Below are 15,890 nucleotides of genomic sequence, written 5' to 3'. Positions count from 1 at the left end.
CAAAAACACACAGCAAACATGCAATAAGTACAAGAAAGTAGAAAGGGACTTAACTGGCTGCGAAGCAGCAAAGAAAGAGGAAGTCGTGCCCTCTATGGTTGTTTATATAGGGATACGCTCTCTATGGTTGCCTAAGTGCTCATGGGATTTGTAGTTTTTCGTTTCTTTACTGTGTTCCTATTGGCTGCTGTTTGTAGTAAAGAAATCGAGAAAGCATAATCTGAGCCTCCTGTCCTGCCATAGAATTGAGGCCTGGCGAGAGACAGGAGGGCTGCGGACATGGGGAGAGGCCTGGGCGTGGCCGGTGATCCGACCTTCTCAGCTGACGGTGCCTGTCCTGTTTTTGAGTGTTGGCACACACTTTTGTCAACAAATCAGAATTTATTGTTTTTCATGATAGTGCCCGCAGCGTGACTGCACTACTGGTCCACATCATTGCCAACAAACCTATGAGCAGCGCTACATTTAAAGATGGCGCCCGTGGCAGGCATAAGATAGTCCTTCTTCGCATTGTATTTCCATTGAATCTCGCGGGATCCAGGGTGAGCGTTTGACTACGCGGTTTACTGTAACCGACATGTATACAGCGCACGGGTCACTAGAAAAACACGTTTTTTCCAAAGAGCTTCAGCAAGTCTAGAAACAACACCATCTATTGTTGAGGTGAGTCGGCTCAATTGGCATCATCAGTGCAGCAGCTGTGCGCTACTTTACAAACAAATCTTAGGAACCACGTACATAGAAGACAGGCGAAGCTATTGGTACATCTTATACAACGGATGCGTTGCTCTTCACAAACAACTGGGGTGATATTGAGGTAAATCTTAAGTTATGGAGCAGGCTATTGGTGTTTACTGTTAGACATAACCCTCATGGTCACGTTTATTCATTTACAGCGCACGAGTTTTGTCTCTTGGTTCCGAAGTTTTGAAGTATTGTTTTATCGTCGCCAGAGCTCATTGGTGAGTAACTCAGAGTTTGCCTTGGACATTGTTTCACAAGGAGCTGTTATCGGTTGCTAACATCAGGCATAACATTTATATCACTGTGTCTTTAATTTCACAGTTTATGCGTATTTTCTCGATGGTGGAATTTTGAAACTATTTCCCATTGGTCCCACAGCTCTCCAGTAAGTTAAACACTGAGCTGTTCGTGGAAGTTTGTTTTATGCTCACAGGGAGTTGTCATTGGTTCACTAGTCATGCGTTCATGTGCACGTGTAAATTTCACATGAGAGAGTTGAAGTTCCTCACAGATTGGGCATGTTCACTGCTATATTCACACAAATGGCCTTCACATCTTGAATTCTTTCTATTTTCTTGGTATTGTCTTGGGTAATTTGTATACAGAGACGTCATCATCACCTCTGGACATTTCAGACGATGCATCTAGAGAGTTATATATCAGTGGTTAATTTAATATCAATGGTATTCATTTTTATTTTCACAATGGCCCCTGAAGAAGGGATTAGCACAATCCGGAAATGCATTGGGCAAGGCTGGGCAACTCTGTATGAATTTTCAAAAGTTTAAAAGAATTTTCATGTTTTTGTTCATGTATAATATTCCAGTTTTCTACAAATGATGCAAATTTTGTACATGTAAATAGTGTTTTTTTAATTAGACGAACAACAAAATATCTTATTCTCAAACATTATATCTCAGATAAAAGTATTGTTAAAATCACAACAATTAGTGATTCTTTGCTGTATAATAATATGATAGGAACAACAAGGGACCCCAATTCAGTCAGCATAGGACCTCTGGGAGCATACTATTAAGAGCAACAACGGTCCCATGCATACAAGATACTGCGAAACAATAAATATAGACAGAATCAATTCTATATTTGGAGTGACATGTCCAGCCAGACAGAGGTCTTCAAGTTTACTCAATCCGTAATAAATTACAACCAGAAGGAATACCTTCAACGTTCACCAGTGTGGGGCACAAGCCTGTACCCAGACACTCCTAGATCCCATACAGACAGGAAAAAGGGCTTTTTAAGGCAAAAGTAACGTTTTCTGTTCAGAAATTCATGTGTACAGAAATATCGAGGGGCACCATTTACATATACATTACGTTATGTATAAGGTGCGAGGCAGGTCGACGGCGTTTCGGTCCCACTACTTAGATCATGGGGACCGTCATCAGGACATTAATTAATGCCTTAACGTTTTTTAAGCCTCTAAATGTCGCGTGATTCAAGAACCGATTGAGGCGGCAGCGGGATAGTACCCGGTTGTGGACAGTGAGCCCAGGGATTGGGCTTGATGATGTGAACCGCGTTACGATGATGTAATCAAGCGGTACCAGGAATCTACCGGTTCAGTCGGTAGTTCGGTCTGTTTCCTGGCTTCCAGGACGCTAATGAGTAGGACGGAGGGAGGCGCCCCCTGCCGCAATCCGCACCCAAACCATGTCCATGTATATGTAAATGGTGCCCCTCGATATTTCTGTACACATGAATTTCTGAACAGAAAACTTTACTTTTGCCTTAAAAAGCCCTTTTTCCTTTCTGTATGGGATCTAGGAGTGTCTGGGTACAGGCTTGTGCCCCACACTGGTGAATGTTGAAGGTATTCCTTCTGGTTGTAATTTATTACGTATTGAGTAAACTTGAAGACCTCTGTCCGGCTGGACATGTCACTCCAAATATAGAATTGATTCTGTTTATATTTATTGTTTCGCAGTATCTTGTATGCATGGGACCGTTGTTGCTCTTAATAGTATAATAATATGAAGCTTACATACATTCATTTTGGCTGTGCATCCAGTAAACTGGTGGTTTTCCACCAGAAGAATTGTCTACATACTAGGTTGGCTACCTTGTCACTGGGTTTCACGCATTCTCTAGTGTAATTTCATAATTTATTATCACTTTGTTTTAAACAATAGGTGTGCGCAGACTTTGTACTACTTTAGAGTAGAGCGGCAGTCCCAGAGGCGAGTAGGTGGTGTGGTCGGTCATGCAGGACGAGGTGAGGCACCCACTCGAGGGGGGGTGTACTCCCGGTCGCAGAGGTGGCCGGACTAGGTTTGGGTGCGGCTTGCGGCAGGGGGCGCCTCCCTCCGTCCTCATTAGCGTGCTGCCCCCTAGACCCACTGGCTAAATATTCAGTGGGGTGTGCTTGGCAAGGTGATCAAGGGCAGGGGGTCTGGCCCCAGAGAGCCCCCCATAAATAGCCAGCTACAATATTTGAACTGCAGAACACGCTGCGGTGAATCCCTTTGAATCACGGAGCACAGTTGGTTGGCCGGAAGAAGCGGTTGGGGTTAACACTTCTGGGCCCCTAAAATCCTTCTCTGTCTGGGGTCTACGGGGGCACCGAAGGCCCTGGCTCCTCCTGACGGACGACGTGGAGCAGTGGTTACGTGCCTCGGTGTTCGGAGCTAGGGAGCCTTGAGACTCGAGGGTTCGCCAGATTTAGGAGTCTCGGCATCGGCGTTGAAAAAAACCCTTGCGACATGTCTAAAGAGCAGAGCACCATAGATAGATTCACGGCAACAGCAATACAAACCCCCAAAGCCTCGGATGGCTTGGCAAGCTTACCAGACAAGGTTGCCCTTCTAACTGCCATTACCCAGTCCAGACAGGCACTTGAGACCCAAATTGGCGCGGTGTGTACGGAGGTAACGCTGCTATGCCGAGACCTTTGCAACGCAGTAGATCGTATAACAGAGGCTGAGACTAGTGTCATGGGAATGGAAGACGCCGTGTTCACACTTCAACAAAAAGTGGCTTCATTGGAGAAAGTGACCAAGGGTCTGGCCTTGCAGGTCGAGGACGCAGAGGAGCGAGCGCGACAAAACAACCTTTGCTTTGTGGGCTTCCCCGAAAATTGCGAGGGAGCAGACGTTGGCAAGTACCTCACGCAATGGCTCAACTCCTGGATCCCAGAAAACGCACTCTCCTCATGTTTTGAGATCGAAAGCGCACACAGGGCCCTGCAACAACGGCCTCTGCCCGGGGCTAGACCACGTTCCATGATTGCACGCATCCCTAATTTCCACTACCAGGATATCATCTTGCAGCAGGCGAGGCTCAAATCCGACCTATATTATGATCTTCCCGGAGTACACACAAATGGTCCAGCAGCAACGCCAGACCTCAAGGTGCCATTCACGCTTCTATGTCCTGTCCGGCTGCGGGTGGTTTTTAATTCCCTCACCATCTTCTTTGATACCCCGGAGGATGTCTTTACTTGGACAGATGAACAGCGGACCCTGAAACCACACACTCCTTCACAAAGAAACTCTGGCTTTTTGACTGGGGATCCCAGCCGCTCACAGTCAAAGCCCACAGATAAGCGAAGAAATTGCTCCAGATCTACATAGCCCTCTAAAAGCGACAACGACTTCGACAGCAGGCCGCCTAACAATAAATGATATCCATAGCCCTGTTGACTAATCCCCCTTAGAGGGGACTGCCCCTGTTTTAATTAGTACATTCAGTTCAGTTCAGAAAAGCTTTCTTCGATTTTAGTGCAAACATAAAATCATAAAAGCAGCAATCGCAGTAAACCATTTCATACAATATCATAAAAGTACATTAAAAGTAAAGGTATACATTAACAATAACAGGCTAAAGCCTTTCATTACTACAATTAATGGGTTAAAAAGTTCCGTTTCCTCAGGATACTTTTTAAAAATCCGGACATGGTTGCTATACAAACGTCATTTTCCAGTTGTTGTAGGAATAAATACGCTGGCCGGCATTGCCGCCATTCGACGGCTTCAAGTATTGCTTAATCCACCTTTTACGTTTATTCTCATAGTATTTACAAAATAAAACCACATGGAATGTGGATTGCAATGATAAATTATCACACAGACAAAACTCAAGATTCTTTGACCAATCATTTTTGGATGGAAATGTTACCAGGCGATGGAATGTTTTGAATCTAAACCTGGTCAAAAATAAATCTATCAAAACCCTTTGTGCAATGGTGCAAATAAGGTTGGATAGTATTACAAGCCAAGGTCATTTGATGTTTAATCACAGATGGTTTAGTAATTTCGCCCACTGATCTAAGCAGTTGGAAATGGTTCATACATAGGGTTTTCAATTCCTTTCTCGATAGCATGCAGATCAGTTCGGGGTTATTATATAGTTCGGGTCTATGCAGATCCGTTAACGTTTTCCTCACATAAGCTAACCATGGGATATATCTGGAGTTATCCAATGCCATTACATCCTTTATAATTTCACGATTAAGACCCAGCGCGTCTGCAGACCAAACTCTATGCCAGAGTAAAATGGGTTGTAACTTTATAAGATCTGTAATAAACTCTATTCCTAGTTCTGCATGACAATTAAAAACTGAGGAACCCTGAGGTAACGCTAAAATATATCTTAAAAAGCAATTTTCTGCAATTTGAATTGACGCTACATTCTGAAAACCCCAAATGCCCGCCCCATTAAGTGCTATACTTCTACATTTAGCTACATATATTTTTAGAAGAATTTCCGGTGGCCTTGATCCTAGTTTTTGGGCAAAGTTCACTAATGCTGCGATTGAGCGTTTAAACAATAGGGTCCTGCTCCTAACCGCAGGACCGCAAGAACCCGCCCCATCAAGAAGCACCCCCAAGTAAGAAAATGTTTTAGTGTGCTCAATAGTAAAATCACCCACCTGGATAGATTTACATTCAGCCCGTCCTTTCCCGCACATCATCACAAATAATTTCTTGGCATTTACTCTTAGGCCCTTTTCATACATGAACTCAATGTATTTGGAAAGTGCCTTCTGGGCACTTGTTTTTGTTCTGGCCATTAGCACCGCGTCATCCGCATAGAGAAGGGTGGCATCCTGCTTATTGCCGTATCTTGGTGAATCCACTACCCCGGCCTCCATCTCCTCCTCCAAAGTGTTCGTATATATGGAGAAAAGGAATGGGGCCAGGACGCAGCCCTGTCTAACACCCCTCTCTAGGCTGAAAGACCTGGTGCATTCTCCCTTGGGTCCGTGTCTCCCCTTTGCGGTGGCTCCTGCATAAAGTTGTCGAAGAAATTGCACAATCTCAGGTTCCACCCGCAATTGCTCCAAAACTCCCCAGAGCTTCTTATGATCAACACAGTCAAAGGCGGCTGTGAGATCAACGAAAATGGCGTTTAAGCACCCTCTCTTTGCCTGAGTATATTTCCCTTGAAATAACACCAAATTTAAGACCTGCTCCATGGTACCCATCCCTTCCTTGAAACTGTACTGGACCCGGCTCAAGATGTTATTATCATCAGCCCAGGTGTGTAATTTATTTAAAACCACCCTTCCTGCTATCTTTATTAGTGAGTCCATGAGTGATATGGTCCTGTAGTTAGCAGGATTCTCTCGGTCCCCTTTTTTTATAAATAGATATTATTACCGATTCGGACCGGGTTTTTATAAATCCTTTGGAAAAGTAGGCAATTAAAACATGTGTTAAAAGAGGGGCCCAGAGATCAATATTCAGTTTAAATATGTCGTTTGGAATCACATCAGGGCCCGGGGCTTTATTTCCATTGCTATTGTTGATTTCCGATATTACTTCCTCATACGAAAACTTTATGGGTATTGGAAATTGATCCTGCGCATCTCCCTCCAGCAATCCATTCTCAAAGGGCCTAACAAAATTGCCGGCCTCATTGTTATATACCTTCGAGAAGAAATCGATACAGGTGTTTTCATCTATCGCGATTTTCAATTCTCGGGGTATCCTCTTTATAAAAGAAAGGGGCATACTTGATGGTACTCAGGACAATATGGGCCACTCGCTTGAAAGTGCTCCAGATCCTCACACAACTTGGCATATCATTTGGACTTTGAGGATCCTTTGGGGAGTCTGTACCTTGCCTCCCTGTTGGTGGTGGAGGGCAGTGTTCTCTGCAATAGATACTTCAGCTGTTTTGAGGTATTGGGGTGGGATGGGCGGGCGGTTGTTATTCATCTTCTTGTTTGTAGGGTTGAGTCCCAGTTTTACTGCGTAGCTTTAATGTCCCTGAATCTGCGCTGCCATGCTTTCCCGGATTCTGTGTACGTATCCATTATGGCGCAAGGCGGGGGACCCTGTAGCACACTCCTCTGGTCAGGTTTATGTGGTGAGCTGGAATTTGAGAGGCATGCTGGATAAGATTAGGCGTAGTGCAGTGCTACGCCAAGCTAAGCATATAGGTGCAGATGTCCTACTATTGAAAGAGACACACATGCCTGGCTCGATACGGGTACATACACACTTTCCATGCAGGCGTTGCTCGGGATCGCAGGCGTAGCTATCTTAATTCACCGTAGTGTAGTGTTTACACTGGTGCAAAAATGGGTATATATTCATAGTAGATACATATTTGTACATGGGGTTATTGCGGGGGAACATATAGTACTTGGCAGTGTTTACGCCTCTTCGGCACTCGGCCAAAGCTTTCTAATTCACTTGGTTGGGATCTGAGGCGATCTGCCCGATGGGCTAGCATTGGTGGGTGGTGATTCGAATTAAGCGATGTGCCCCATCATTGATAGGCGGCGTCCTGTTGGCAGTACCACATAACCCCCCCATTCCAAGCTACGAACCATGGCTGAGATTGTGGGGTGGGTGGACATGTGGATGGCGCATAACCCCACGGATCCTGGATATACATTCTACTCCCACACACACTCCTCCTATTCTAGGATCGACTACATATTAGTTCCTTGTGATTTTATGTATAAAGGGTGCCGAAGGAGAAAATCCTCCCCAGGGTTCTCCCGGACCACTCCCCCGTGGCAGTTCAACTCTTGATAGGCCCGAATCGACCCTCGTTCAAATGGCGGCTCTCCGCGTGGCATCTACAGAGTCAGGCATATCGCACACATATTCACACAGCAATTTTAGAGTATATGTCACATAAGAAAGAAACCGTGTCTTCCGCCTACATCCTGTGGGAGGAAATGAAGTCCACACTGCGAGGGGTGGACATCAGCTTCTGCACAGCAGAGCGTAGGTGGTGGAGACAGTCGCTTATCCAGCGGAAGCGCAACTTATGATATTGGAGCGCGGTGCCCGGGGTGAGGGGCTGTAGTGTGTCTATAATTGTGCCTGACACAGCCGCAATACCGCAGTGAGCTGATGGAGGAGGAGCAAGGTGCATGGCTCGCCAAACAGAGGAGAATCTATCAATGGGGTGATAAATCTGGCAGACTTCTCTATATGCTGCGCCCTCAGGCTAGCGTTCCCCTGCCGGGGATTCGTGACTCTGAGGATGTACTGATGATGCTTGCCAACAGTTTTGCGACAAATTATTAGTCCCTATGTGCAACCTACGAGGCTCTTGAGGCCTCTGAGATTGAACTGAATTTTGATGACATTTATTTGCTGGTTTTTATAGCGCTTGAATCGACTCCAGATGGAGTATCTCTGCGCTTTTGGTGCCGGCTAAACAGAAGATGTGAAATTGGAGCAGATGCTAGATCTCATTTTTAAATAAAACAGTTTTCAGTTGCCTCCTGAATTTCAAGTGCTCAGTACACTGTCTTAGGGACAGAGGAAGTCTGTTCCATAGTGTGGGTCCTGTAATTGACAATGCTTTATTCCCATGCCTCGCTTTCTTGGCGCGGGGCACCACTAAGAGCAAATTGTTGCTTGATCTTAGCGTTCGAGATGGCATATAGGGAATAAATTTGTTTTTAAGATAAGCAGGCCCTTGTCCATGGAGACATTTGTGGATCAGGCAAGCTATCTTGAATTTTGTTCTTTGCCAGATCGAGAGCCAATGTAATTGCTCAAGGAGGGGTTTGGATGGAGTCCTTGGCGGGGCATTCAGAACTAGTTGGGCCGCTGTATTTTGAATGACCTGGAGCTTAGCCAGCACACCTTCATTGGCTGAAAGCAGCAGGCCATTACAATAATCGATCCGACTTAGCACGAGTGCCTGTACTAGCGTCCTCCTAAAAGAATCCGGCAGTAGAGGGAAGACCTTGCGCAACAGGCTGATGGTATGGAAGCAAGAACCCGAGATAAAGTTGGAGTGCTGTTTTAGAGATAGTTCTTGGTCCAAACGGACCCCCAGGTTTTTCACTATCTGCTTTGGTTCTGGGGCTGCTCCCAAGTCCTGTGGCCACCAATCTGGGGCCCATAGCATCCTGGCTTCTCCAAACAGCATGACTTCCGTCTTGCTGACGTTGCACTGAAGGCAATTGGAAGACATCCAATGTGCCACTGCCTTCATGCCTGATGAAAAGGAGTTTCTTACTTCAGCGGAGAGGGTTTTAAAAGGGAAGAGGAGCTGGGTATCATCAGCGTAGGATACTGGGATAAACCCGTACCTACGCATCACTCTAGCCAGGGGTGCCACATAAATGTTGAAGAGGGTCGGGCTAAGACACGAACCCTGGGGCACCCCTTTTGATATCTCCATCTCCGCTGAACGATATGCACCCATGGTGACAGTCTGGGTGCGCTCGGATAAAAAACTCCTTAGCCAGGCAAGGGCTTTGTTCTTAATGCCAGCGTTCGACAACCGCTCAGTCAGGATGGAATGTGACACGGTGTCGAACGCTGCAGACAGATCTAAAAGAACTAAGATTACTGAGATGCCCTTGTCCTGGTACATGTGCAGGTCATCAGTGACTGACAGAAGGGTGGATTCAGTGCTATGTTTGGGTCTGAACCCTGACTGAGAGTAGTCTAGAGCCCCAGCAAGTTCGATATAGCTGGAGAGATGGTGGTTGACATGCTTCTCAGTCAGTTTTCCTAGGAAAGGTAGTAATGAGATGGGCCTCAGATTAGCCAATTCGGTCCATGGAGTCGCAGTGTTTTTCCTAATTGGTCTAACAATGGCTCGTTTCCATTCTCTGGGGACATTACCTGTGCTCAGAGAAAGGTTTACCATGTCTCCAATCATGGGGCAGAGTTGGTCCGCTAAGGCGGGCATTATCCTCGCTGGGATAGTATCGTCTGGGCTACCACTTTTGATCTGTAAGATCAAAGAGAGGATGTTATCGGACGAAATAGGAGGGAAGGTATCCAAAGAGTACGTACTCTGCTTCAGGTCGGCGTCTATTGGGAGAGGCGCTGTATCTGTAGTTATGGTCTTACTGGCATTGATTATTTTCTCATAGATTTTGTCTATTTTTTCTGTAAAAAATTGGGATATTTCATTGCACAGCTGCTGTGATGCTACCTCAGGTGTTTCACATGCTATGGGTTTAACAAATGTTTGAAGGATTTGATAAAGGACCCTGGGTGAATTCCCTGCAGCTGTGATTTGTGCCGTAATGTGGGTTTTTCGTGCTACCCGGATGGCTTTATGGTAGATGGATAGTGAGTCCCAATATTTGTTCTTGTCCTCTACCAAATGAGAGGTTCTCCACTTCTTCTCCAGCTTCCTGGCGGTTAGCTTTAACGTCCTTAGATGGTCCGAGAACCAGACTTCCTGTTTTTTAGCAGGTCGGGGTTTAAATTGCTTCATGGGGGCAATTTTATCTATCGCATCCCTAGTTGCGCATTCAATTTTCCCAAGTGCTATTTCAGCATTATCAGTGGGGAGGATGGCAACGGGCTTGAATTTTTCCTTGAAGGTCTCAGCAGTAACTTTGTGCCATTGTCTGCGCACACTAGGTAGGGAGATAGTCCTTGCAGGGGTAGGGTTAGAATATGGGGTGTAGAATTCCATTAAAAAATGATCAGTCCAGTTAACCTGAACTCCAGGTAGACATGAAATTGACAGGAAATTAGATAAAACCAGGTCGAGCGTATGTCCGGCCTGATGTGTGGGCCCAGAATTTCGTTTTAATAGTCCTAATAAGGATAAATCTGTCAGTAGGGTCTGTGCCTCCTTACAATCCAGCTTTTCGCTGTGAACATTAAAATCTCCTACTAGTATGAAGTTGCTCTCATTATTAATATGAGGGGCCAGTAGCTCAATCAGCCTATTGGAAAAGTTTGTGCAGGGCCCCGGAGGACGGTATACTAGGGCACCTTTTTGACTTTCTTTGGGGGACCATACAATTTTAAAAATTAGTAGTTCCATTTCAGGGGTACTTAGCTCATCTAATATCGTGATGCTGATTTCTTGTTTATATACAATGGCTATCCCACCACCAGATTTTATAGGTCGGTCCAGTCTGACTATCTTGTAGTCGACAGGAATTCCTAGGGTTATAGCAGGGGTGGAGTGTGGTTTTAACCATGTCTCTGTAAGATAGCACAAGTCGGGCTGTTTTGAGGAGATTAAGTCCCATACTTCAGCAGTATGTTTGGAAAGTGATCTAATATTGCAAAGTATGTTTTTCCTCCCAGAGGGAGTCTGGGTAGAATCGATCTCAATGTTTCTAGGCAATTTGCCTGGTTGATAATATTTAGCCCCAGAATTATCTCCTATTAGAGTACTGAACTGACTATGGCAGTGGTAGCAGGAAAAAGGGCCCTCTATCTCAGGGAACACATCCCGTTTACAGCCCGATAGAGGGGCAGATTTAAGTTGCCACAGTACCTGAGGTGTATATTTGAGCCCTCGCGGGGAATGTCCTTGGAGACCGATTGAAGCAGCCCCCATGGCCCCTGTGCCCCGTCCTGTCGCGGACGGGCGCAGACGGGCTGGTCTTTGGCTCGTCTTAGGCGTAGACTTAGGCGCCACCCTGCGCGCAACCGCTGCGCGCTAGGGCCGACGAGTGGCTAAATAGCCCTGTGTGCTAGAAGGCTAGAGCGCTAACCGCTCCACTCGAGCTTTCAGGAAGTACCTGGGCGTTTCACTCTGGCTCTTACCTGCCCCGCCCTCCGCTCAACGGTATTGGCTACTGAGTCGGACCGGGGCGGGCAGGCTGCAACACGGAGCAGAGATGTAGAAAACGAGCCTGAATGACCCTGGCAGCCCCAAAGAACGTGAGTGCGCAGTAAATGCGTGTTTAAAAATTATCACATCAATTTTAACACAAGGAACACACAGTGAGGTTTTAAAAATTCGTTATCAATTTTTAAAATAGCGTGACATAGAGCTAATTAGGAGAGAACAAAGCCAGCAGAGTCTTCTGCTCTGCAAATGTTTTACCTGGCGCCAAGCGGGGTAGGGAGACACTGCCACTGTCTACCTTTACCGCAATTCGCCTCGCCTCCTCGCAGCCTAAATAGCCCTGTGTGCTAGAAGGCTAGAGCGCTAACCGCTCCACTCGAGCTTTCAGGAAGTACCTGGGCGTTTCACTCTGGCTCTTACCTGCCAACATTCCCCCGAAGGCCCCTCCGAAGAGGCCTGACGATCTCTCAACGCCCCTCTGACCCTGGAGGAATTGACCGCTGCTCTGGCCGACTTGCGCACTGGAAAGGCACCCGGCTCCAATGGGTTCCCCAGCCAATTCTACAAAGCCTACATGGCCCAGCTGGGCGCCCACTATTTAGCTGCAGTGCAGGAAGCCGCCCACACCGCGTGGATGCCCACAGATTGGAGACATGCAGATATTGTTGTATTCAAAAAACGGTGTCGTCCCCCAGAGCTTCGCGCCTCCTACCGGCTGATCTCCCTTCTAAACTGGATCTCCCTTCTGAACTTAAAGCACCTGCTTTCTCTCCATCAACTGTGGGGGCATCGCAGCCAATGATATACAGTCATACTATACGGCCTCTCACCTGCAGATAATAAACGACTGGTGGTGTGGCTCGTACGATTAACCTTGCGCCCTGGAGAGATGGTTGCTTGGAGATCCCTCACTTCACAAATACTTATATGGCAGTCCGAGTATTCAGGCCCGACACCAGGGTGGTACTGACAGCACGGGGACAGTCCCTTTGCCATATTGCTGGCACTATCGTCTCACCCGAGAGGCCCCGCTCTGGTGCAATCACACCTGCAGCAGCTGCAGGGCTTCCATGGGTGGGACCAGATTGGGATCTCTTCTTTGGGTGATGTCCTCCAAGGACTCACCCTTAAATTCTTTACAAAATTACAAGAATACTCTATGCAGCGCACCCAATTTTACAAATATTTAAATTTTCGCTATACTCTTGCACCCAGTCTTAGAGGCCTTCCGTCCCTCCCCGAGTTCAGCCCACTGGAAGGGAAGCTCCTCATGGGAAATCTCGGGGATTATAAAATCTCCAAAATATACCAGACACTAGTTACACATAGCGCCCTAACACTAGAGAATCAGATAGACCTGGCAAGCTGACATAGGCCCCATCGACCATGACAATTGGAGGGAGGCCCTGGAGTCCCCCCGGGGGCCTCAGTCTCTTCGCGCCTGCGGCTGATCCAGCTATAATACCTACACAGAACGTACTACACGCGTCTGAGGCATTGGAAGGCAGGGCTGATAGGCTCCTCAGCATCCTTGAGATGTGGTACTGAAGAGGCCACATTCCTGCATACGGTGTGGATGTGTCCAGCCTTTGAGAGGTTCTGGAGGGGAGTTTTCCGGTGCCTGTCAGAGGTGCTGGGGTGGTCTTTGAAAAATACATCAAGGATTGCATTATTGCATCTCTGCAGATATTGGGTGTAATAGGTACAAGCGTAGTTTGTTGTTCCTGGGTTTGACCCTGGCTAAACATGACATAGCTCTCTCTTAGAAGGCCAAATTCCCCCCCCCATGCCCCCCAACCCCACTTGTTGGGTGTCTGGAAGCGGGGATTTCAGGGCTAGGGATGCCCCCAGAAGCATATGGCGGGGCTGGGCTGGGCTGATTATAGGGGTATGGTCTTGGCCTAACATACACCACAGTCCGCATTGTTGGATTCAGGGGTACTGTCCAATGGCTAATGCATCACTTTTGATTACTGTTAATAAAGGGATGACAGGAACTGAATTCCAGGGCAGCGGAACAGGGACATGATAAAGGCTTCGTGACATTGGTTTTGTTCTCTTTCTATTGCAGCATGTTTATTGTTAAGTTACGTGATACTATGTAGTATACTTATGCCTATGCTATATCCTAACATATATGTATAATATGGCTTTTGAGCCCGATATTGGCAAAAATCAATCTACTTTGTTCTAAAAAAAAAAAAAAAAAAAGCTAGAGTCCAGAGAAGGTATCCTGGGTAGCCCCACTCGTCTCCAGGTCAAAAAGGAGGTTACTGTCAGGGTGTAGCAGGTCTGTACCCTTTGGGCTCCTCTGAGATGTCTATCCTGGTGCTTGGCGATCGATGTCTGACCTCTTTATCTGTTCCTATATTCTAGGTTCAGGTGCGTTTGACACTGAGGGCTTTGCTATATAGTGGGTGGCTGCCTGCACTCGCAATGTTATGGTCTGGCAGGAGCACTCACTTCATGTAGGGTCCTCTGTTAGGGATTTTCACCGGGGCTGGCTCAGTCCCCCACTGCAATGACTTCTTAGGTTTCCCTAAATAAGTGCTCGCTGCCGTGCAGCGATCCTACGCACTCACCATCGTGTCCAGGGTCTCAAGCACCCATCTTGAGATCAGGCGAGTCCCTGGTGTTGCCACGGAGTCCGTTGCCGCACTCCCTCTGCCTATTCTCCGTGGGGAGTTCGGCGATCACTACTGTCCCGTTGGGGCCCACCAGCCCATGTTCGCTGGGTGTAGCGTGTCCCCGCACACCTGTCTGCAAGAAGCTACTCTTTGCGGACTCTGTCTACCTTAGCTCGACCCGGCCGGCACATGGGCTCGCTGTGGGACAGTGCAGATCACAACCCCCTCACCTTCACGCCGATGTAATCGGCCGCCGTCCCTGTAAGTCTTCCTTTTCTTCAGTCGGGCTCTCAGGCATTCAATCCCACAGTCGCGAGGCCTCCCGTCCCTGCTACTACTCACAGTCAGCTGTTGTAAGTAACTTAGATAGGCAGCAGGACACGCCTTCAAGTTATTAAGATAGACTTATTAAGATACACAGCAGAGCAGTAAACCTCACAGCTGACCAGACCATCAACTGCCAAGGCTGGAATATTCACATACTAGATAGAGCACTCTTAGGTACTATGGGAGATTGGTAAAATAGGAACACTAAGAAAGGACTACCTATACCAAGTAGTCATATTGAAGTAAGTATAAATATACAACATATCTTCTCCCTTTACAGATAAAACAAAAATGAAAGACTCAAACACATAGTAAGAGTTAAAGCATGGAGAAACACAAAGAAGAAAACATATAACACGTAGGAGGTCAGCGACCTCATGTCCTTCCAGAACACGAAGGAAGAGAATCAGGATCAAGATGAGAATGATGATGAAGATCATGATGACCACCTTCTCCCCTTCGATTGACAAAACATAAAGAGCCAGTCTACTCTCTACAATCCGTCATTGTGGCCAGCAAAAACTGGAATAGACAGTTTACTTTCTCCAATCAGTGTTTGTCCGTCGCGGCTTCCCGCTCATCGTTGAAGATAGAACAGTTCAACAAATGCCTCAATGGGTCAAAAGTTCTGGAAGGATGTTCCCATAGAAAAATTAGGGGCCAGATCTCTTGTCCAAGAGGAAGTTCGGGACCAGGTGTCTAGGTTCTGGTTCATTTTCTTGGGTTATGGGCCTCTGATTGTGATTCGGGCCTCTACGTTACATTTACATTTTTTTTGGTGGACAATCTGTCTATAAGGCCCGGTTCTAGACAGGGAACATTTATCCCGGTTCAGAGAAACACCTTGTCGCGATTTTTTTTTGTCGTGGTACTGGAGCTCTTGTCCGTCACGAATCTTGGTCGTGAACTCTTCTGGTCCTGGGACACACTTTGTCCACTACCGATGCTGATTCTGTGACATCTGTTGTCCCCTTCTAGCATGGCCTTTGTCCGCTACCGGTATTGATTCTGGGACATACATTGTCCCCTTCTGGACAGGTTGGAACCTTTGTTCACTTTTTATTTTCTCTGGGACCTCTGTCTCCTTTTGGAACCTTTGTTCACTATGGACCCTTTGTCTCTTTAGACCACAGGACTCTACATCTAGGTCTCGGGACACCCTGTTGTGGCACTGGGGCGTTTGCCCACTTCCACTTG

General features: G+C 46.8%; 1 protein-coding gene across 5 annotated transcripts in view; it reads left to right on the top strand.

The window, feature by feature from the left end:
• Positions 1-529: 529 nt before the first annotated feature.
• Positions 530-15,890, top strand: part of NLE1 (notchless homolog 1) — a 249,687-nt gene continuing 234,326 nt past the window's right edge. Inside the window, exons 1-3 of one of the 5 annotated variants that reach the window (XM_078679915.1) lie at positions 530-663; positions 897-962; positions 1,066-1,129. Coding sequence is in view for 1 of the 5 variants with exons in the window: in XM_078679912.1 (XP_078536038.1) it covers positions 780-817; positions 897-962; positions 1,066-1,129 (168 nt within the window). In the remaining 4 variants the exon portion in view is untranslated. Of the gene's footprint in view, positions 818-896; positions 963-1,065; positions 1,130-15,890 lie in introns of all 5 variants that reach the window. The other 4 variants (XM_078679912.1, XM_078679913.1, XM_078679914.1 and 1 more) reach the window with 4 other exon arrangements.

Source organism: Lissotriton helveticus, chromosome 3_1 (genome assembly GCF_964261635.1).
Source record: "Lissotriton helveticus chromosome 3_1, aLisHel1.1, whole genome shotgun sequence".
In the NCBI taxonomy this organism is placed as follows: Eukaryota; Metazoa; Chordata; class Amphibia; order Caudata; family Salamandridae; genus Lissotriton; species Lissotriton helveticus.
The sequence above is the reverse complement of the archived record's forward strand: the minus strand, read 5'-3'. Positions and strand labels throughout refer to the sequence as shown.